The sequence below is a fragment of the Alosa pseudoharengus genome, unplaced genomic scaffold (genome assembly GCF_046254945.1).
Source record: "Alosa pseudoharengus isolate Yale_2024_CS ecotype anadromous, Long Island Sound unplaced genomic scaffold, YU_APseudo_1.1 YU_APseudo_1.1_scf_8, whole genome shotgun sequence".
NCBI classification, from domain to species: Eukaryota; Metazoa; Chordata; class Actinopteri; order Clupeiformes; family Clupeidae; genus Alosa; species Alosa pseudoharengus.
The window spans coordinates 20,159,377-20,181,876 of record NW_027468870.1 but is presented as its reverse complement, the minus strand read 5'-3'; the positions used below and the strand labels follow the sequence as shown (position 1 = coordinate 20,181,876).

At 43.6% G+C, this 22,500-nt stretch overlaps 1 protein-coding gene across 1 annotated transcript in view; it reads right to left on the bottom strand.

The window, feature by feature from the left end:
* sez6a (seizure related 6 homolog a) overlaps positions 1 to 22,500 on the bottom strand; it is an 81,848-nt gene that overhangs the window by 23,261 nt on the left and 36,087 nt on the right. The window contains exons 5-6 of the mRNA XM_076274911.1: positions 11,766 to 11,958; positions 1,321 to 1,506 (exon numbers count right to left, since the gene is read on the bottom strand). Of these exons, the coding sequence (XP_076131026.1) occupies positions 1,321 to 1,506; positions 11,766 to 11,958 (379 nt within the window). The remainder of the gene's footprint in view (positions 1 to 1,320; positions 1,507 to 11,765; positions 11,959 to 22,500) is intronic.

Below are 22,500 nucleotides of genomic sequence, written 5' to 3'. Positions count from 1 at the left end.
GGAGTTGAAAACACACCCATTGTGCCCACTAGCACTGACTAGGCTACGGGCACAGCCAGGGTTGGCATCAGATCACTGTTGTTCACAGTGAATGCACTGTGCAGCCCAAGACAAATTTCCCCTTGAGGGACAATAAAGTTTATCTTATCTTATCTTATCTTAAGTATGGCCTTTAACTACTAACAGTTTGTCCACTCTTTATATTAATGAAATCAACAATGTCAGTTTCCCTGTCTGGGTGCACGACATGATGGCTTTCAGGGCTGTAATACTGTAGTATTTTTAGAATGTTTATGTATTTGTGACATGCTGAGTTCCAAACAATGCAGTATGTTCATGTCCATATTTGGAATGATTTTGCTATTGAAGAGACTTTTTAGATTAATGGGCACATGATTCCAACCTGCTACCGGTACACTAACCACAGGGTCTATTGACGCTTATGATATCTAGGTTAGTTTTCATCCTAGACAAATAAAAACTTACCTGAACTGACATTCCGTCTGGCCTCTGTGAGTTCTCCAAATATCTGACAAGACATCTAAGACATCTCACTGACTCATTGATATCTCAGAGCGTTCCTTCTACCCTGGCTTTGGCTGATTTAATCTGGCATGATCAGGGACCTCTCCAGGGCAAGGGAACAGACAGAGGCCCAGAGACACTTTCACGGTTGAACTTTCCAGACCAGTCTCATGTCTTTACTCTTATCTGTGCAGTCTGCAGTGTGTCTGAAGACATGTCCCTCATAGGACACTGCATCCTAAATCAGTGTTTCTCAAACTTTTTCAGACCAAGGACCACTTAACCAATAAAAAAAAATCACGGACCACCTAACTAAAAAAACAAAACAGTAGACCTACTTCAACAGTATATTACACAATAGGCCTACTCGCTGAACCACCTTGGTTATTGTCTTTGCACCTTGCTTATTGTCTCAGAGGATTCATGTGATTTAACAGGTGTAGCTTACAGGCAGTCTTGCAGAACTCTTGGATTCACATACAAGTTGTACTATACTATATATACTATATATATATAAATATACACAAATAGTGTGCCTTTTTTGTTCTTGGTGTCAACAATAACTCCCTGGATTTTGAATAAAAAAAGTGACTATCAAATGATGAACTGTTACAGTAAAATAAAGTGCCCCGGTAGGTGCACAGACCCTTCTTACCCTGGCATTTGGGTTCCTTTTAAAAACTATACACAACCCCCAGAACATACCACACACACACACACACACACAGACACACACACACACACACACACACACACACACACACACACACACAGGCATACACAGGCCCTTCTTACCTTGGCATTTGGGTTCTCTGCCAGTCCAGTAGGGGGTGGTGGCATTGCGGCAGGTGAGCGAGGAGAAGCCCTGGAGCTGGTAGCCAGTCAGACAGAAGAAGAAGGCCTCCCCTCCGACACTGAGACTGCTGACAGTCACCTCACCATTGGCGGGCCTCTTTGGAAGGCCACAGCTCAGAACGAAGGCTAAGAAGAGACAAAATTGATTTGAAAATTGATTAATGCACTTACCATGCACTTACCATGCACTTTCCTCCCTCCCTTTTCCCTCCTTCTACTTCTACCTCTTCATACTTCTACCAGTACCACTATCACCTACAACTTCACTTTGACTAGTTCTTAAACTTCTGCACTCTCACCCTCTGGTACTACCATTTATTGTTGTAGTATGTAATTGTTACCTGAGGTCATTGAAGCTTGAATGTTATTCCTTGTAACATTGTTTTAAGTTGCTTTATATAAAAGCGTCAGCTAACTGAATAAATGTAAATGTATTTTATTTATGGAGATAAAAACATTTGATGTCATGACACAGCAAATGTCAACAACCTCTTCAATGAATGATCACACAGGAAAGTGTTTTCATGATAGCGCTTCAAATGAACTTCACTGCCTGGACACAACGTCAGTGTCATTTGTGAAGACAGACAGACAGACAGACAGACTGACAGACAGACAGGCCTGCCGCTCCCAGGGCTGATGTTCCTCTGGCTCTCTTAAATGGAATGAACATCAGCCGGAGTGGAGGGCAGCAAATGTTAGTTCGCCAGGTTGACAGATCGATGTGGCCTTGTCAGGAATGGAGATTCTAAAGAAACACCTCCTCCCCCACAGCACCTCCACCCCCCCCTCCCCCCATCCCATGCAGAGCCTGCACCTCCTCTGGTATGCCTTGGGCTGCTTGCCAGGCCCTATCAGGCAGGCTGCACCAGGCACGTAACTCAAGCGTTCCGTTCGCACCGACTTTCAGTTCCGTTCGCACCTTGTCCAGCATTTCCATTACGGCCCCAGATCTTCAATTAAAATGCATACATGCCACATGCTGATTAGAGATTCCATTTGATATTCTATATGGTATGCAATGTAAGTCACTGACCCCACCAACATAATTAACCTCACAGCATTGGACTTTTTTTTTGGGGGGGGGCTTAATTGACTATACAATTAGATGAGACACATGACTGAATCCTTTTAAATGTCATTTTTAAACACTTGCTTGAGAATATTTTGTCCTTGATTTGGTGTTTTAAGGTCAACACTGAGTAATGGCCTAATCAAGAATTCCAAACATATTCAGACTTAATCACCATGTTTTAAGTCCATTCACTAAATTCCCCTCTTTCTTTCCCCCCATTCTCGCCTCCTTGTGTATAAAAACCAACACTAAAACCTGTTTTAAGGTTTTAAACTACTGCACTATTGTTTCTAATGGTCAATAAAATAAAACTCCCCTCCCTCTCAAGTACATCCCACAGAAAAAAAGGCATCTTTCCGCTTGTATCACAATGATTAAATATACTCCAACAATATTTCATCTGCTGAAAGTGCCATTTGCTGATTTGGTGCCATAAAAAGACTAACTGTTCATAATAAGACCAATTTCCAAAGCACCTCAAACATACCCTCTCCATTCTATTTGTCTGCTGGCCAAATCTTCTACTAACAGACAGTTATGGTCTGATTTATATACTGCTAGTGAATTGTGCCATTTATTGTTGCACCAATGGTGTGGTTTCAGGCTATTGTAGCAGCATTGATTTTTACTTTACCAAGTTCTCTCTCTCTCTCTCACACACACACTCACTCACTCTCTCTTTCACTCTCTCTCTCCCGCCCTCACAGGCCCCAGCCTGGTAAATTCAACCTCTGTGATGAAAAGGGCTTCTTTTCCGCATCAGTAAATCGGCGAGCCATGCCGGCAGAGCAGAGGGAGAACGCACCCATTCACCCATTGAGACACGACTGCAGCAGCTCTATTGCATCAAACCCTACTGCTGTCATTATAACTTTAATGGGCCACCATTTCCACACATACACCCCACCCCAGCTCTGTGCTAACCACTGGAGGCATCGCTTAATGTCTCAAAAATCTCACAGGAATTAAGAAAGCACCATTCCCTGGCTGTCATTTCCACAGCGCCTGGGTGCTTTCCCGACCATAAAGCCTGATTGTTTTGCTATTACACGTAATGAGAGCGTTGGAGAACAGTGGGGAAAATTGGGAGGCTGTGGGGTTGCAGACAGCAGACGCTAATGGAAGGGCCTCTGTTGTTATTTGCCAACAGGAGGGAAATAGCATCTCGTGTATTACCCTCCCTGGGTCCACAATGTCTCAGAGGAAGACACTGAGGAAAACTAGCCAAAGTTGAGTGAATATTTTTTTGTAAAATCAAAGACTTATGGGCATTATAAGCACACACACACACACACACACACACACACACGTGTGTGTATGTATGTGTGTGTGTGTATGTGTGTGTGTGTGAAACTGACAACTATCCAAGAAAGTGTATGAGTGCAAATCAATGAAATTAAGGTCATACTCTTATATTCTTAATGTGAAATGGCGCGGTCATAAACTGTTCATTCTCCAGCCGACTAGCGTTTTCCCTAATGAAGCACCTGCCTAGGCTGCACTTCCTGTCAGTCTATATTGTCTTCCTGCAGGTATGTTTTGTCTTGTGTGTGAAGAACCAGCAGGGGGAGACGACATTAAATAAACAAAAAGTATGGATAAATTGGCCCGAACACCCTGGTGTAAAATAGTGTTGCATTCCATCCTTGAGGGCATCCCTCCTCGAGGCAAAAAGATGAGATTTTTACAAAGGTCTCATCATTGTAGAGACATCACTGTGATATGTAATGGATCCAGACTGAATGAATAGCACCTCGTATGGTACCTCTCAGACGAGGGCTTCACTATTGATCCAGCTGCGCTCAACACATTTGTTCAGGACTGGCAGAGGGAAGCCGATGAGTTCCTGTAAGTATTGCCAAAGAGTTCCTGTCAGAGCTGTCGTCGGCTCTGTGATGAGCTGAGCAGCGGTGCAGTGTTATTTTCCCTGAACAGGCTTTATCGAGCTCCTGACCATTACGAGCATGCGTTTAACCTGGCCGCGTGCATATCGATACTACACCACAGCCCCGTTGTGTTATGGCTCTCCTCTCTTCTCCCTTACTTAATCTCTATCCCCCACCGAGATCAATATTGATTTTTGCGAGTAATGTTTTCTCTTGGAAAGTAATGGGGTGGAGACTGTGCGTGTGTGGTTTAAAACACTATGGAGCCGTAGGACGCAAAGTGCGTCCGAATTCACACCCATTCTCCTCTGTTAAATGGCTCACAGAGTACTCATCACACGCATATCACCTGAAACTGTACAACTTCAGCTGTCCAACGGTGCTGGTTCCTAGTTCATGTGATAAACGTTTTGTGAGAAAATTAACTTTGACACCTCTGCATTCATTTCCACACCCATTCTTCTCAGTGTAATAGCACACAAACTCTTCAATCGACACACGACAAACTGTACATCTAAATTAGCAGCAGACCTTACCGAATCCAAAGGTATAATGCCTCTGTACAATAAACTGTTCCTGAGTTACCTGGTTTTGAAATAATATTACATTGCATTGTCTCCAACTTTGGGCCGACATTCTAATTGCCTTCACTATCAATTATTCAAAAGGTGGTCACATGATGCACAGATCAACTGTGTCTTGGGTTACATGACATCTGTGCATCACTTCAAGTCCCAAATTCAAAGGAGTATAAGGCATATTCTCCATCCAATGATTCAGTGACAAGTGAATAAAGTCCAGTGACTTCAGTAAATAAAACAATTTGAATCCAATATTTAATGTATGTAAGTACATATATCTTTACAAGTTAAGGCGCTAGAGTCACCATTTTGATTCTTATACTGCCAAATTCTACACTCAGGGACAAAACTCAAAACTCTCTTCATGTGTGTATTTGTCCAAAGGCTTGCTCCGAGTGTCACCTGCTGAATTCAGATCCTTTGCAATCCCACGGTACACAATCAAGCGGTGAGTCAGCTTGGAACAGGGGCCATTTTTCCACGAGGCCGCTGTGCATTTGTGTGTGTGTGAGGGCAATGCTGATGAGCTGCGTGTGCTTGTGTCGGGCGACAGGGGGACAAAGAGCACTTCATGTCCAATTCACAAGTTGTTTAGTGTGCGCTGGTGCATTTCATGGCCCTGTGTCCTCAGGCCGCATCTCAGAAAGCCATTTCTTCTGCCTGGGAGGGTCTCTGATAAGAGTTGTCTCTCTCTCTCTCTCTCTCTCTCTCTCGTTGGGTATGCGGAGCTCGTTCTTGCTCCCGGGGGACTTGACACAGGTGCTGCCCTGCCTCCCTGACACATTAGAGTGCTTTATTAACACCGCTGGATATTACATGATCTCATACAAGATGCATCCTCCCCTCTGGCCTCCATGTATTAATGATACAGCGGATGGATTAATTATACAGCACAGCGCTCTGTTCAACAGGCTCTGTGTTGGACGGGTTAAGGTGGAGCGTACAGAATACAAAATGGGCAGAGGACACACACATACACACACACACACACACACACACTCATACACACATACAGCCCAAAAAATAACAACAAAATAATCTAAAAGTATATAGACAAACAAAATAGAAGGATTATCAGACGGTAAGAAAAATGAAGTGTGAAAATGACTGCCATAAATGAACTGCAAGTAACACTATGCAACATGTTTTGAGGTATGCCTATCCTTTTTATCATAAACAGATTATGAAGCATTGTGCTCTGTGCCATGCATCACCATGCTGCACATCACTGTTGAGTAATACAAAACAGATATTATCTATTATGCATCAATTTACGGGTTTGAAATACGATTTACCGGCGTAATCCTTCTGTCTGTTGTTCTACTGTATGTACACTGTAAACATTTAAAGAAATGTCAGCCACTCTCACTGGAACAGGCATTCTAATCTGTGATTGCTATATGATGACGAATCAAAGCTTTGCTGAAGGTTTTCTTGGATAAGAATAATTTGTACATTTGTAAGGAATTGTATGAGGTGAGTAAGTGCAAAAACATGTACACACACTAACACAAGCCCATGCCAGCTTTCTTTATCAAAGCTTTCATTACCTTGTCATTTCAACATTTTAAGTGATTTACAGATATTAATTATGGCACACTGAGATGCATTTCCTGCCCCCCCCCCCCGTGCTTGTCATCTCCCATATTTCACACCCCATTACGAGGAGGCATGATAATCTCAGCACTGCAAGCGGGGGATGAGGACAAAGTGAACAATCTCAACCACAGTGGTGACATTCACTTCACATTTCTCTCCAGGCTTTCAATTATGTGTGTGTGTGTGAAGGTCAGACACAGATAAAGTGGACACATCTCCCTCGGCAGGACTGCGCAAATGTATCAAACAGATATATTTGCAGCCGAGGCATAGGAAAAGAGGTGTGTATGTGTGTGTGTGTGTGTGTGTGTGTGTGTAAGAGAGAGTAAGAGAGGAAGCGCGCAGGGAGAGCTGGTATGTTCATGTGTAGTTTGTGTATGTGTGTGTGTGTGTATGTGTGCATGCAACAACGGAATCTATTAATTTTGCTAAAGTAAAAAGTAAAAATTGACTAAGCTTTAATTCATGAGCCAACATAGCTGCCGAACAACACTAAACAAGACTTATCAGGCACCTGTTGAAAGTGATTTAGTTCCGAGGCAATTTTCCAAACCAATAAAGTGGTCAAATGAAAGCATGGTATAAAGTGCTGCCAGTACCTACAACAGTGTTGGAACACACAGGCATGGAAAACACATTAGGACGCGTTTACCCTTTACACTGCAGAGAGATGAAATCTCCGCTCTGAAGATTGAATCGGATACACATCCGTCTCTGTGGGATTATGAGGCAGCTGTAGTCAGACTCATATGCGCGTGAACCCCGCCCTCCTGATCCACAGAAGGTCTTTACTTAGCCTGGCTCCGCCCTCCTACGTACTTCCGCTCAATGAAATGTACATACGAGAGTCTGGATATTTCCAGGCTAGTCTTTACTAGCCTTTATTACACGGCTCTTATATTATAGAGTCTTTATTGTCCTATAAGGATATTCTTTTTCACACACATCATTATTACATTCCATGCAGGATATACACAGCCTCATACATATCACATATACCCCCCCCCCCCAGTTTCCCTCCCTCCTCAACACCATACAAGCTGTATTATCTTGGATGCTAAGTGTGAGATTTTAATGAGTTTGTTCTTGCTGGTGACATTTAGTATGGTGAAGAAACAGGGGGAGCAATAGAGTGCTGCAGAATGCTCCATTCACTTGAATGGGCCTTCCCAACGTTTGGTGGTCTGCTAAATCTCATTAACAGACCGTTGCTAAGTATAACAGACCGCTGTCAAGGAAAATGGGCTTTGTGCTTCTAATTCACGTCTTTCATATTACTACGCAAGGACTGGAACTTCATTCAAAAGTGAAAGCAGACGGTTGATCAGCTGTGTTCTAAAGAATGTTTGATTCAAGTTTAGCGTGTGCTGTTGCGAACTATTTGTTTCTCACCAAAAGCCACGATGAAACGATAACAAATAGGCTATAGCCTAGGCTATGTAGGCTAAAGAGTCATATCATGGGGAGTTTAATTTGTTTCGTTTTGGCAAGTAACCGTGTAATAAGCGGGATAATGTATAGAACGCAGGTCATTATCAGGAAATAGGTCCCTTCAGGGCGCCCTGTCGGGACCTATTTCCCGATAATGACCGGCGTTCTATACATTATCCCTTACTCAATAATCAAAGAACAATTCAGCATTCACAGGACTGTAGCACAGTCCTAGTGAACACCTACTGAAAAACAGCAGAATGTTTTGAATGCAGAGAAAGTCCGGCTTCAGAAAGTAAAAGTCCTGCCATGTATTGGTTCTACCTGTGTGCTTAACACATGTGATCTCACTAATTGGCTGATCTACCTGGCTTAAGAATTGTGCTTATTAGAATCAGCTGATTACTGTAAGTGAATAGTTGGAACCAAAATGTGGCAGGCCTTTTACTCTCTGAAGTCAGATTTTTACACCTCTGTTTGAATGTGAGTATGAAGTAGTGTTGAAGGTGACACCTATTTGCTATTTCCGGTATCTTCTGTCCATTCTGTTTACATATATAACAGTGCAGTCTCAGTAAGCTAACTTGAATATTCTTTAACTTATTTCTTTCGAAATGTTGACAATTCTGTACTGAATTGACTGACAGACTTGTACATGGGTTTTAGTCAGACTACCATCATATGAAACTATTTAAAATTAATACCACGCAGCTTTGGCAAGAAATTTCGGAATACTGAAGTGTCATGGCAATGATCATGTTTGGCTCAGGAATAAGGTGGGTTGATACTAATTTTGACAGAAATTGGTCGTTTTCTTGCCTTGTCTACGAAATGTTCTATTTTAAATAGATTGATCCTGCATTTCAGCTGCAAATCCCTTATGCATCTTACTGAAATACTCTTTAATGTGTACTGCTTGCTAGTTTGCCTGCCTTTGTTTAGTTGAGAGAACTGGCAACCATTCACATATTCATTTATTTATTCATCCACTAATTCATTCATTCATTCATTCATTCATTCATTCATTCATGTGCTGTTCATTTCCTAGAAGCGGTTTAATCAGAATGAAACAAACGGATCATCAGTCTGTCACACTCTCATCTATCCTGCTGCTGATCCGTCTTTGTGACTGACGATCATTTGACAGCCTGCGAGAGCTTAAATTGCATTTGGACTGAAGCACACTAGATGCAGCCGTGAGTGAGTGACTGTGTGTGTGTGTTTGTGTTTGTGTGTGTGTGCGTGTGTGTGTGTGTTTATGTGTGTGTGTGTGTGTGCGTGTTTTTGTTTGTGTGTGTGTGTGTGTGTGTTTTTGTTTGTGTGTGTGTGTGTGTTTATGTGTGTGTGTGTGTGTGTGTTTGTATCTACAGTATGTGTGTGTGTGTGTGTGTGTGTGTGTGTTTGTATCTACAGTATGTGTGTGTGTGTGTGTGTGTGTGTGTGTGTGTGTGTGTTTATGTGTGTGTGTGTGTGTGTGTGTGTGTGTGTGTGGTCTTCCTCAGTGGAGTGCCACTCATATAGGACTCAACAGCAGCAGAAGGACGCGTCAGGAGTCCAGCAGAGCCGTCACTGTATTGTCTCGGAGCGCTCCTGTCATAGAGAGGCAGTCATTTCCACAGCAAGGCTCAGCGGTGTGGGCTGTCTGTCAGACTCCCCTCTGGCCTATTCTATGTGGCGTCAGCAGAGGTCAATGAATCTCTTTCATGCAGAAACGGCACAAGACCCAGCAGATCCAAACCAGAAGAGCATTCAAAATAGCCAACAGACGGAGACACATCCATGAGCATTTTCAAACACTGTGAACGCTTGTGAACACAAACTCTGGTCGTCTCTATTATTGTGTTAAGTGCTCCAAATGTAAAGCATTCTGCTGCATTCTGTAAAGCATTCTGCTGCATTCTGTGTATGAAAGGTGCTATACAAATAAAGCTTATTATTATTATTATTATTATTATTATTATTATTATTATTATTATTACATAAACATGGGTGCTGGACTAAGGGTCGCAATTCAATTTAGACAAACAAGGCTCTCAGGCTTCTCAGCTTGAGAAGGTAGTTCTCAACAAACATACAGTGGAGCTGGCCGAACGGTTACCGTTAAAATGAAATGTTGACACCAAGTCGTTCAAATCAAACTGTTCAGAGAAAATATATTCACCATGAATGTTCACCTGTGGTTATCGAATTTGAACCCACCCCTGCTTTAACCACACAGAAACCAAGGCATGAACCTGATGCCATTGACAGCCACACTACATTAACCATGCTGATTAGGCTAGCTCTCCTTCCACAGAGTAAATCATCTCTGTGAAAACTGCAACCCCTGTTTGGTTTCAGCAGACACTGTAGGTTCAGAGCTTTGTCCTTACTCTGATAGTGAATACTGGCAAATACAGCCAAAGTTGGGCCTTCTAGTGTTCTAATTCTGTCCCGTGACATCCTTATCACATCTTATCCAACACAACACAACACAGTGTGCCACAACACAGTAGCCTATCTGTGTGACTCCAGGGCATGATCTTCTGACGGATTGTTGCAACACTGGGGTTAAATCTGTCCCCAAGTCATTAGCTACCTTGAACCACCTTTAGTTTACTGAAAACACGTAGGGCATTAACCTGTTTTGTAATGCTAGCATAGACACCACTCATATCCATACGGAATGTCTTTAAACTCCTCAGGTTATTTGATAAGGCTATGGATCCAAAGCAAAAAAAATGCAGGGGGAAACGAAGGCAAATAGATGAAGAGGAAGGGAAATATAATTCTTGAGTTGCACAGAAGCTTGTCATAGTTCATTAGCCAGCTTCCCACCAACAGGATTTGCATCTCTGCTCAGTGTGAAGCTACAGAGTAATGGGTCCTGAAGTCTTTATACAGTGAAAGCTCTACAAAAGTGCATTAGCGCAGTGCTAACCCCATGTAATTGCTCTTCAGACTATTGCCTTTCTCACAAAAAGAGACTTTTCACAAACAAAAGCAGAATGCAGATGCAAGATATTAAAGGCTTTTGCCATTGTGAAGAGATGAGTGAAATATGACAGATGGTATGTTATTGTCTACTACTGGGCTTGAAGCCTTATTCACACAGTTTACAGCTCATTAAGATGTCTCTTTTCAAACAGCATAATATACACTTTGATCTGTTGTAATGACCATTTTTTTCTCTGAACCTACTTTTTGCACACACTGTATCCAAGTAGGGACTTATTGTATCCAAGTAGGCTCTTATTGTATCCAAGTAGGGGCACTCGTACAAGTACTGTTTGTTCTGTTCCCACGGCTACGGATAGGTTGTATCGTGAGTTGAACACGACAAGGTAGAACACTGCTGAATACTGTTGAATGGGAACAATTAAATGACCTAACATATTTAGCATCAGCTCTCACTTTGTTATTCCTGTAAGAATGACAAGATGTACTGAAGTCTCCCCCTGACTGCAGTTCAGCAGATACTAGCAGGACTGCATTCATGCCAATCATGGGCCAATCACACACCTGACAAGGGACAGACAGATCCAGTGCAGATCTGAACGCTGTCCAATACCAGAGACGGCTGATGAACCTGTTCTGAAGAATCTTTGCCCAACCGTAACTTGGTATCGGAGCGTGATGGAATTGGAGTTCAGGTCTGATCTGAACTCTAACCCATACTAAAGACGACTGATGAACCTGTTCTGAAGAATCTTTGCCCGACCGTTAACTTGGTATCGGAGCGTGATGGAATTGGAGTGCATGTCCGATCTGAAGGCTGACCCATACCAGAGGCGGCTGATGAACCTGTTGTAAAGAATCTCTGCCCGTCCGTACCTTGGTATCGGAGCGTGATGGACCCGGGGTGCTGCCTCTGTTCGCTGCTCAGGCGGATGGAGATCTGATTGCTGGAGCTGCGGAGCACCAGGCCCGTCTTGAGCGCGGACGCGTTGGCCAGGGCCGATGGCTCCAGGACCCCCAGGTCCTCCACCGTCACCTGTGCTCCCTCCAGCAGGCTCACGTTCAGCACCTGGCGAATACACACGTATACATTTAAACATACTGTACACATACACACACGCACACACACACACACACACAAAACATGTTTACATACAGAAATACACACATACACATTATAACAAACATGTGAAGGCCTACACAGACAAAAAACATTCACATGCAGTATACAAACATACAAATACATACATACACACACACACACACACACACACACACACAGAGAGAGGGGGAGTGTATCAAGGGATTTGTTTTAGAGCTCAATTCTCTTTGTAGAGCTAAGCTCTTTAAGAAGGTCACAATCCACGACTTTCCCATTTAACCGAAGCAAAATCTTTACAATCATATTCTCTCTGCGGTAGTCCCTAACATGATGTATCCATTGCATCTTTTTGCATGGAATCAGATTTAATATGAAATGTGCTTCACTAGGGTTTACATTCATTGATCCAGCCATACACTCGTAACAAAATCAAATCTCTGTATCGACTTTTCCGCATCTCCCTCCTCTCCATCCTACCCCTTACCACCACCCTCAGGAGAACTCAGCCTGGGGAAGGACCAACTACGCACACATACACACACACACACACACACACACACACACACACACACACACACACACACACACAATCAAACTCATTCACACACACACTCACACACAAAAACTCATTCACACACACACACACACACACACACACATACACACACACACACACACACACAGCCTGACTAGCAGACTCCCTGACTAACAGACTAGACTACAGATGCAGCTCTACAGCAACATGTGCTGCATGGCAAATCATATCAGCATGATTACAGCCACCCACACACAGCCCTCTGGGCTCCTCAGCCAAGGGGATGTGGGACCTGCAGTCTTTCCTATTAAACTGAGGGCTGTCCAGCACTAGCCAAGCACAGAGAGTGAGTGTGTGTGTGTGTGTGTGTATGTGTGTGTGTGTGTGTGTGTGTGTGTGAGAGAGAGAGAGAGAGAAAGAAAGTGAGGGAGGGAGTTTATGGATGTGTGTACGGATGTATACTGTGTGTGTGTGTATGTTTGTCATTGGTCCTTCCTGAGGTTGATGTCTCTCTGGGGTAATGGAAGTGTCAGAGAAGCAGACAGGGGCTCAGTGTGTGTGTTTGTGTATGTGTGTGAGAGAGAGAGAGAGAGAGAGAGAGAGAGAGAGAAAGAGAGAGATAGAGTGAGTGTGATGAGGATGAACACTAGGCCAGGCATGGCAAAATGTCAGCCAGACCAGGGGCCCAAATGAATTGAGGGGCTGTACTGACGACCTGTCAATGGCTTGCGGGGGAAATTGGGGGTGGATGTGACATGGGGATTGCAGGCGGTGGTGTGGGTGGGGGTGGTGTCTGGTTCGGTCGCCACTCTCCCAGAGCTATCTGAGAGGTGACAGTTATTATCTGTGAGGGAGAAAAAATTGCCAATTGTCCTGAAACCATTCATCTGCTCTCTCCGTTTTACCCAGAATGCTCCTCCAATTTGTCAAAACATTCACTGCAGCTGTGGACACGCGAGCACAGATAATGACTAAACTGCTAAACTTTCTCAAAGTTTCGCTGGTGGAAATGCGAAGGAATCTCACATCTGACCCTGGGGCATGATGCTTTTGATGGTAGTTTTCTGTCTGTGAGAAAAAGCAGTCCTTTGATGGTTCTGACCCATCATTTCACCCCAACCTACATTTTTGATGGGCAGACAAATCTCACATTATTCTCCAGAAGTGACAGATGAAGAATTTGTGGGAAGATATTTCCCAGCAGCACTGTTAACAAAGACCTGCTTCCACAGCATACTCTGATAGTATATTTTTACTACCATATTTCTCTTAAGACTCAGTCAGGACGATGGAATATCAGGATCCAGGGGAGAGAGGTACATGTTTGTGTCACCCTATCATGGATTTCACCAGTATTCTCAGTATTCTCAGTATTCTCTGACTATACAGAAACAGTCTACTAACTTTATGTTACAAACAAAAGAAGGAGTGACCTCTAGGTCCAACCCAAGTTTGAATATGCAATAGAAAGGGGGGATGAGGATTAGGCCTTCATCAGGTCTGGTCAGCTTCTATTGTCTTTTAATTAAAACTACCCCCTTTCCTGGGAAGTCCTTCAGAGGCCTGACCCCTCACTGTGTCTACAAACATTAACATTTCACACCTGGTGATAGGCAAAAGGCCTCTAGACAGGCTTTCATTGAATTCAAGGATAAACAAAGGATGCTTGCATAGGACAAGGACAGGAGAAATACAGTAGACTATAAAGCTTATTCACAATTCTTTCAATTCTTTGCTTCATTATCACTCAAATAGTCAATTCTGACAACTACAACATCTCCAGATCCAAAGAAGCATTTTAATTATTCTTACAGTAATATATTTAACAATATTAATACTAACATTTGGATTTTAATCATACCTGCATGTTTTACTGTAAATTACATTTAGGTTTTTCATCGGAAATGTGTGCAATGTTGCGTGATATAGTGTATATGACATGGTCTGGATATTGGACAAAAACATATGCCACAGTAGCCACGTTTACATGGACAGATTTGTTGTCATTCGGATGAAATTAATCTGACTGAAAAATTCATGCCGTCATGGGGTACGTTCTATTCCGATCAGGTGCTCTCAAATGCTTTCGAATATTTGATCAGAATAGCCGTTGTTGCCTACTTTTGCTTGAGAAGATACAGCAGTCAATCCGAATGACCGTATACATGGGTGTTCATTCGAAATAGGAGCGGACTACATCACCTTTCATTCCGATTAAAATTCTGATCGGATCAGGAATTTTAATTCCGATTAAGGTGTTTATATGACAATTTTGATTCCGATTTAGCCGTTATTCAGTTTCTAATACCATATGATGTATGGTCTACAATTTGAATGTGGCCAGTGGTGCAGGACAGTTATGAGACTGCAAGAGTTGGACAGCCTACAGTATGCAGTGAAATCTCAGACATAAAATACATAAACCACCACACACACACACACAGACACACACACACACACACACTCTCTACCCCCTGGCCCTCATTCGCCATCACAGAGCTGAGGACCTGTCACCTCATCCAGGGACAGCTGTCCCCAATCTCGCTGATGCGCCACCAGCACTGTCACCAAACGCACGACTGCAGCCGAGAGCGACAGACTCAGTTTAAGACACACACCACACACAGAGCACATGCCCTGAATCTCCACGACCTCATTCACCGCGAATGTTGATGCTGTTTCCCATATGCTGCGTTTAATCATGTTTGGACACAGCCCGCTAATTATGTTTGGAATTGCCCCTCTCACTCTTCATTCCTGTTGATATAGTAGTTTTTTTCTGTTTGCCACATTTAATCATGTTTGGACATGCCCAGCAAATTACAGTGAACACTGCAGGCCTGACAACAAGCTTAAACATGTCCACTATGGACAACTGACATGTTGGATTCATGAATTTCTGAACAGCAATTTTTGGTGCATCTTTTCAGTGTTCCAAGCTATTGCACCGAGCATAACAATGACCTCTTCTCTGAGATTTTGAATTATTTCCCTGAAACAGTACCCTTTACAGTATATACCAAGAGTGCCAAAGGTCAAAACCATATGAAATGTAAGCAACGCCAAAACACCCAACTTATCAGAAAAAGTCCATAGTGTTTTAGATGCCAGCTAGAGATTCCCCAATAATCTCCTTGGCTTCTTTGTTGTCATGTGATCTTAACTACCTCAACTGTAAAGCACTTTGGGTCAACTCCTGTTTTTTTTTATATATACGTTTTACAAATAAAAGTGATTTGGGTAATGAGTATACACACATACTGCCTGTATCTAAATGATATTGTCAGTTAGAAGTATATATGTTTATAAAAAGTCTGAAGTAGGCTTGCGTATCCCTGCAAGTGGGGCCTCTCTCTCCCCTCGTCTCTGGTTCCCAGGGTAGAGAAACAGACTTTACTCCCATAACAAAACACAAAGCAAGAGAAATAGAACAACATATACAATGACATGGAGGGGAAATGGGGGAACAGACCCCACCCCTCAAACTTCAGATTGGTAACGTTAATACAATACACAGTCTTAAAAGTAAACAGTCTATTGAAAACAGAAGGTAGATGATAGTGGCACCACCACAAATCAGTTGTAGTTGGTGAAATATGGAGAGATAGAGAGATAGACAGAGAGAGAGTGAAAAAAACATGATAAATAATCTACTCTGGTTGTTACTTGACAGGAAATTGTATTGTGTGCCACAGCAGATACCAGTGTAGATTAAAATGGGACAATGATAAAAAAAAAAGTAGAATGGCAGTTGAAAGATTTATTTTTAAACGTGTGTCGTGTTCCATCCTCTGTCGGTTGGTTCCAAATCCCTTCTCTGGCCTGTACAGAGGGGAGAGAACGCCGAGCCTCAGTGCTGCGGTCACTCCTGCCCTGCAGGCTCCATCTCTAAAGTGTAGAAATTTTAATGAGGATGTGGCGGCCCTGCAGTAGGCTGAAGAGTCCAGCAGATCTCGGATTACTCGCAGAGTAAGCTGCAATGTGTGTGTTTGGAAAATAATGAGAAATGCTGTATATCACACAGCGAAAATGTGGAGAGTTGATTCAGAAATAAAGTGTGTGCGTTTGTGTGTTTGTGTGTGTGTGTGTGTGTGTGTGTGCATTAGTAAGTCTGAGCCAATTATGCTTGGTCGTGTGTGTCAGAGAGTGCGTGTCTACTCTGTCCGGTGAGCTATGTGCTGTGAGTCCTTGTGTGATGATATGTGGATAATGACTGTGGTCCTGCGTGCTCTGAAGCACAGCCTGTCTGAGCCATGAGGAGCTGGCCCTTATCACAGTGCACACAGATACAGATTTACACATGCTGCTAACCCCGCTACGCTAACCCCGCTATGCTCACATAACCCGCTAACCCCGCTACGCTAACCTACACCCCCCACCCCCCGCTAACCCCACTATGCTACCAGGCCAACACAGCATGATACAGCTCTGCCTACAAGGAGATTTGGCTATCTGTCCAGTCCACACATACACACAGACACACACAGACACACACACACACACACACACACACACACACACACACACACACACACTCACACACACACAGGACCAATGAATGTTTTTTCACCCTGATAAAAACATGGAAAAGTTTATCTCTCCTTCTTCCCTGCTTTGAGCATGTGTTACTGTGTTTCCACACATGATTTGTTTTATTGGTAATTCTAAATAAGTAATGTATTTTAAATAAGTAATAAGTTATTATGTATTAGTGTCACTGGATATACGGTAAGACACATCATTTAACTCCAAATCTGAGAACAGATCAGTGATTATGTTACACAATAATAGCCTACAGTGTGTTTGCCCTATTGGCAAAAACCCTGAACAATGCTGTTTTTATCTTCCATTATAAATCATTTACATTTTGTTTGAATCGTTTTTTAGTGCAACTGTAAATGTTGATATAACACTCCTGCCAACATTTCCAAATGGCTGGTGCCCCTGAGCCAAAATCCCTTTATCCCTCCAAACTGACTGCTAGTGTAATCATCAACACAAAAGCCGCCTTATTGTATGAGTGAACAACTGCGATGCCAATTAAACCATAACAATGAAGGAGGTCTGCGCTCGCTTGTTCCATAAACTCTGTCTGGCACACGTCCTAACTGACTGCCAGTCAATCAGAGAAAGAGATAGAAATGAACACTTTTTCTATTTCTCTTCCAATGCTAAGGTGTCTGCAGCCCACTCTGCCACCCTCTGACCCCTCAGCGTTTTTGGGTCTAATAAATTCTGCCAAGCACATCACATCGCCCCAGACAATGGCCAAACAAAGACATGTACCGGGAAAAGCTCCACACAGATAGTGGCCATTCACAGAGCACATGTTTCTGCTGCAGCTATCTCTATTAAACACTCGGGACCTCTCTCTCTCTCTCTCTCTCTCTCTCTGCCTCTCTCTAACTCTCTTTATCTCTCTCTCTCTGCGTCTCTCTAACTCTTTATCTCTCTCTCTCCTTCTCTCATAATCACATGAACTACAGTTTGACTGATACAGCCCAATAAAACGGCCGGTGAATAGAATCCAATTTTCGGAGGAAAATAAGCCACTTTGCATATCTTAACCGAGGTTGTCTTCCACCTGGTGACATCTTCCGAGCCCAGAGGTTGTTGTGAATGTGACACTGCATCACCACAATACAAAGCCCACTGCCACCAAACACCAACATGTTGTATTGTATATTGCAATATTTCCCATTATATGTAGATAACAAAAATGCTGAATATTTTTTATTCTTGAAAATAATATACACTGGCAATTTGCCATCTTTGGCCTGTCTGTATATCTCTGTATTCTTTATCTGTATTTTTTATAGCGTGAAGAACTCTCCAAGGTGCAAGGAGATGCTCATTAGCATAATGTATTCATGAATTAGCCCATTCAAATAGGTGCCATTCCTAATATGGAGAGTTTCCATCTGAGAATCGTCTTTCTCTTCCAAGAGGCATTTATTAGTTTGTTTTAACTTTTTTCCTTCTCTCCAGTGGGTTAAAAGAGCCGTTAGCTGTTTAGAAAACGCTCTTGTGAAATATGGTTATGAGACTTATTAGATTCCTGCCACTCGGGTGAGAGAATTTGCTCTCTAATGGGCACTGCAGACCCCAGCGGTTGCACTGCGCTGAGAGAATTTGCATCCGGCCTGCAGTTTTGCATAGATTTGAATTCATGCATGCCTGATTCCTGCGGGAATGATCCCCGAAACTCTCTCTCTCTTTCTCTCTCTTTCTCTCTGTACCTCTTCATCAGTCCCAAAATGAAATGCTTTCCCTCCCTCCCTTCCTAACTCTCTCTCCCTCCCGGCAGAAAGGGTGTCCTCCCTGAGACATCTCTCTATCTCACATCGCTTCTTTTTTGTCCTTTTTATGACATCTATCTGGGATAAAGAGCAATTAATGTCATCTGAAAGCAATCCGCAGAAGGGAAGGAAGCAGGGGAAAAAGAAAAAAAGAAAGTGAAAGAAAGAGAGAGAGAAAAAAAAACTAATTTTGGCGGTGGATTGGAGTGATGCCCCTAAAAAGCTCATCTCGCTCGGTCTGCTGTCCTTCCTGTCCTGGCACAGCCCGCCCGAGGCCTTCCTCTCCGCACTTCTCCTCCTCCTCATCCTTTTCCTCCTCGTCTCATCACCAGTTCATTACTACCGGGGTGCCCTGAGCAGCCTCTATTAACCAGCGCTGCCGCACAGGGCCACTGGGCATGCTCAGTTTAGTTCAGCTCTGCTCCGCGCCAACACACACACACACACACACACACACACACACACACACACACACACACACACACACACACACACACACACACGCAGTTCAGTTCTGCTCCTCTCCGCTCTGCACCGATCGACCACCCCTGCTCCCATCCACCAGCAGGGCAGAACCAGTGCGCCATGCATAATTCACTGGATCAAGACGGTCAGGTTGGCTGGGCATACTGGCGTACATACTGACTGGGAGGACAGCTGGGTCCTGGCGGGGGGCGGGGGGGGGGGGGGGTGGAGGGGAGGAGAGCCAGTGCGTGACTCTGAGTTGGTTCAGTCAGTATGAGTGATCTTCAGCTGAGGAAACTGGACCTGATGGACCTGGTGGTGACGATGAGGAAACTAGCGCATGACAATGAGGTTAAATGGATGACTCTAGTGGCACTAATCAAGGCAGGCGTATTTCATTTTATAGGACAAGTCATACACATGGTAATTCAGGATGCTTTACTAATGAAGGTCTGGCTATGAGGTTGAATGGGCCACTGGAGATACAAACACAAGGGGTGTTAGGGCCCAGGGGTGGGTATGGGGGCACCAGGACATGGCTGTGAGGTTGATTGGGCACACCAGGCACCTGCTAAGGGATGACATGGCATAGGTGTGGGAGACTACTAGAGCATGGCTTTGAGCCATGAGTGGATAAAAGGAGATGGAGACTGGGGCACACAAGCACACACACACACACACGCGCACACACACACACACAGACACGCACACACACAAACGCACACACACACACACACACACACACACACACACACACACACACACACACACACACACACAAACATCCACCCATACTGAGCCATGCACTTCCTGCTGTACAGATCAGATTGTGTGAGAATTCATTTCTATTTAACTTAGCTATCATTCTATTACTATTTACTCATATTATTAGTAATAGACAGAACAAATCTTGTAGGTTTTCATCATGGGTAATAACAATGGCTTTCTGTAATTTTACTACTTTATCCGATCTACCACTCTTCGCAAAAAGCAGAGCCCATTACTGGAATTGTTTTGAAGACCTGAGTAAATTGGTAAAAACTGTTAAGAATTGATCAAATATTTTGTTGTGAGGTGGTAATCTTTGGTGTACGTGTCAGAGATGGAGCCCGGCATAACCTTATTTTAATTGGATCCTTTTCCCAAATAAAAGATCGCAGGGTGTTTGTGAGAATGAGTTTAGGCAATCAATGAACTCATTGATCGAGGAAAAGAGAAAGAGGGATAGACAGGGAAAGAGAGAAAGTTTGAGTGTATGTGTGTGTGTGTGTGTGTGTGTGTGTGTGTGTGTGTGTGTGTGTGTGTGTGTGTGTGTGTGTGTGTGTGCGTGCGTGTGAGTGAGTGAGTGAGTGAGTGAGTGAGTGAGAGAGAGAGAGAGAGAGAGAGAAAGAAAGAAAAAAGCTTGCTTGGAGCAATCGTTGGGTGACGATTGTGTGTTGCTTCATCTGGTCATCGACCCATGTGACACCGGACTGTTCCTCTGACACCCATCACTTGAAACTAACAAGATTTGGGGATTGAGAACACACACACCCTCGGCAGCTCGCTAATCCACTGGCTCCAAAGTCAGTCAAGTCAGACATCACGTTTCTGACCCACAGGGCCTCCAACTAACAAGCTCTTTTCAAAATGTGTAGAAAATAGCCTCTTCCTGGCCAGACCCAGAAGCATCCTTTATGGTTATAAACCCTGTCGCCCCTGTTACCTCAATTACTTTCCTTACTGTTGGAGCTAAACGTCAGCTAAATGACTAGATGTGGAGGGTGTTTCAATAGTCCCTAAACGTTCTCTATATGAGCTCATGAAGTCATTCAGGGGAAAGAGAAGAGGAGGGAGGTGAACGATGTGAGAGGCCTGTCCAGTTTTGTAACCCCTGAGAACAGGAAACTGAGGGGATGTCAACCAGGACGTCTCTGACGGTGACTGTTTCAGTAATAAGTGTGTGTGTGTGTGTCTGTGTGCCGACTCCAAGTCTGTCAAGCTGTGTCAGGGACGTCCTGGGTGACATACAGACTGTGCAGACGGCGATCGTTTCAGTAATGTGTTTGTGTGTGTGTGTGTGTGTATGCGTTTGTGTGTGTGTGTATGCGTTTGTGTGTGTGGACAACAGACCAGAGACCTGCCAGCTGGCCCTAGCAGAGCCAATAGCTGCCGTATCTGTCCCCCCTGTTCCCTGGCCCACCTCCATGAGGATGACACTGACGTGCACTGTCACACCATGAAACAGTTTCCCATGATGCACTGGGCTGAAGCCTCTCAGGAATGGTTCATGCAAATGTAAACAAGAGTCTAGAATAAATGACTGCATTAAATACTGTCAGTTAATGTCAGCAGATGCCAATTTCCTAAACAAAATAAACAGTCTAGATGTGGAGATGCAGTAGACAAGAAGTAAAAGGACCAAAGCCAAATCCCATAACCATAACCATAAAAGACATCTGATTCCAGATAAAAGGTATTATCACCATCATTTCCCAACTATTAGCTGCCCGCGGCTTATACATTGATTTTGCAAAATTTCTTCAGCTATGAGGTTAATACATGGGGGCAGTTAATATGGTATTAATATGGTTTTGTTTCTTTTAACTTGCAAAAAACACTGTCTTGCGGCTTATACACAATGCGGCTAATACACAGGAAATTACTGTAATATTGAAATATCTGATCATGGTACCTGATCATGCTACCATCACCGTTTGTGGGGCAGCCGTGGCCTATTGGTTAGGGCTTCGGGCTTGTAACCGAAGGGTTCGATCCCCGACCAGTAGAAAAAATGTGGGCGGGGACAATGGTTGAGCCAAGGGCGTAGGTTTGGTCTGAGCTTTGGTGGGGACAAAAACTTCTAATCGACAGCATTACATAGGCTACAGGGAGCTAAGCCAATCAAAAAACAGGCCTGTCTCAAAGACGTATTTTGGGTGGCGGTACTGAAGTGGGAAATTGTTTAACTTTTGTGTACCACATGAGGCGCTTTTTTCCCCGTTTCAACCTGAATATTGGTGGGGACATTTCAGTCATTATTTGATATTGGTGTGGATACGTCCTTCGGACCCCACACAAATCTACGCCCATGGGTTGAGCACTTCTCTCCTATGCCCACATCCACGGCTAAAGTGTCCTGTAGCACTGCTCTGGGTGTGTACTTCACCTCACTTTGTGTTCACTGTGTGCTGTGTGTGTTTCACTAATTCACGGATTGGGATAAATGCA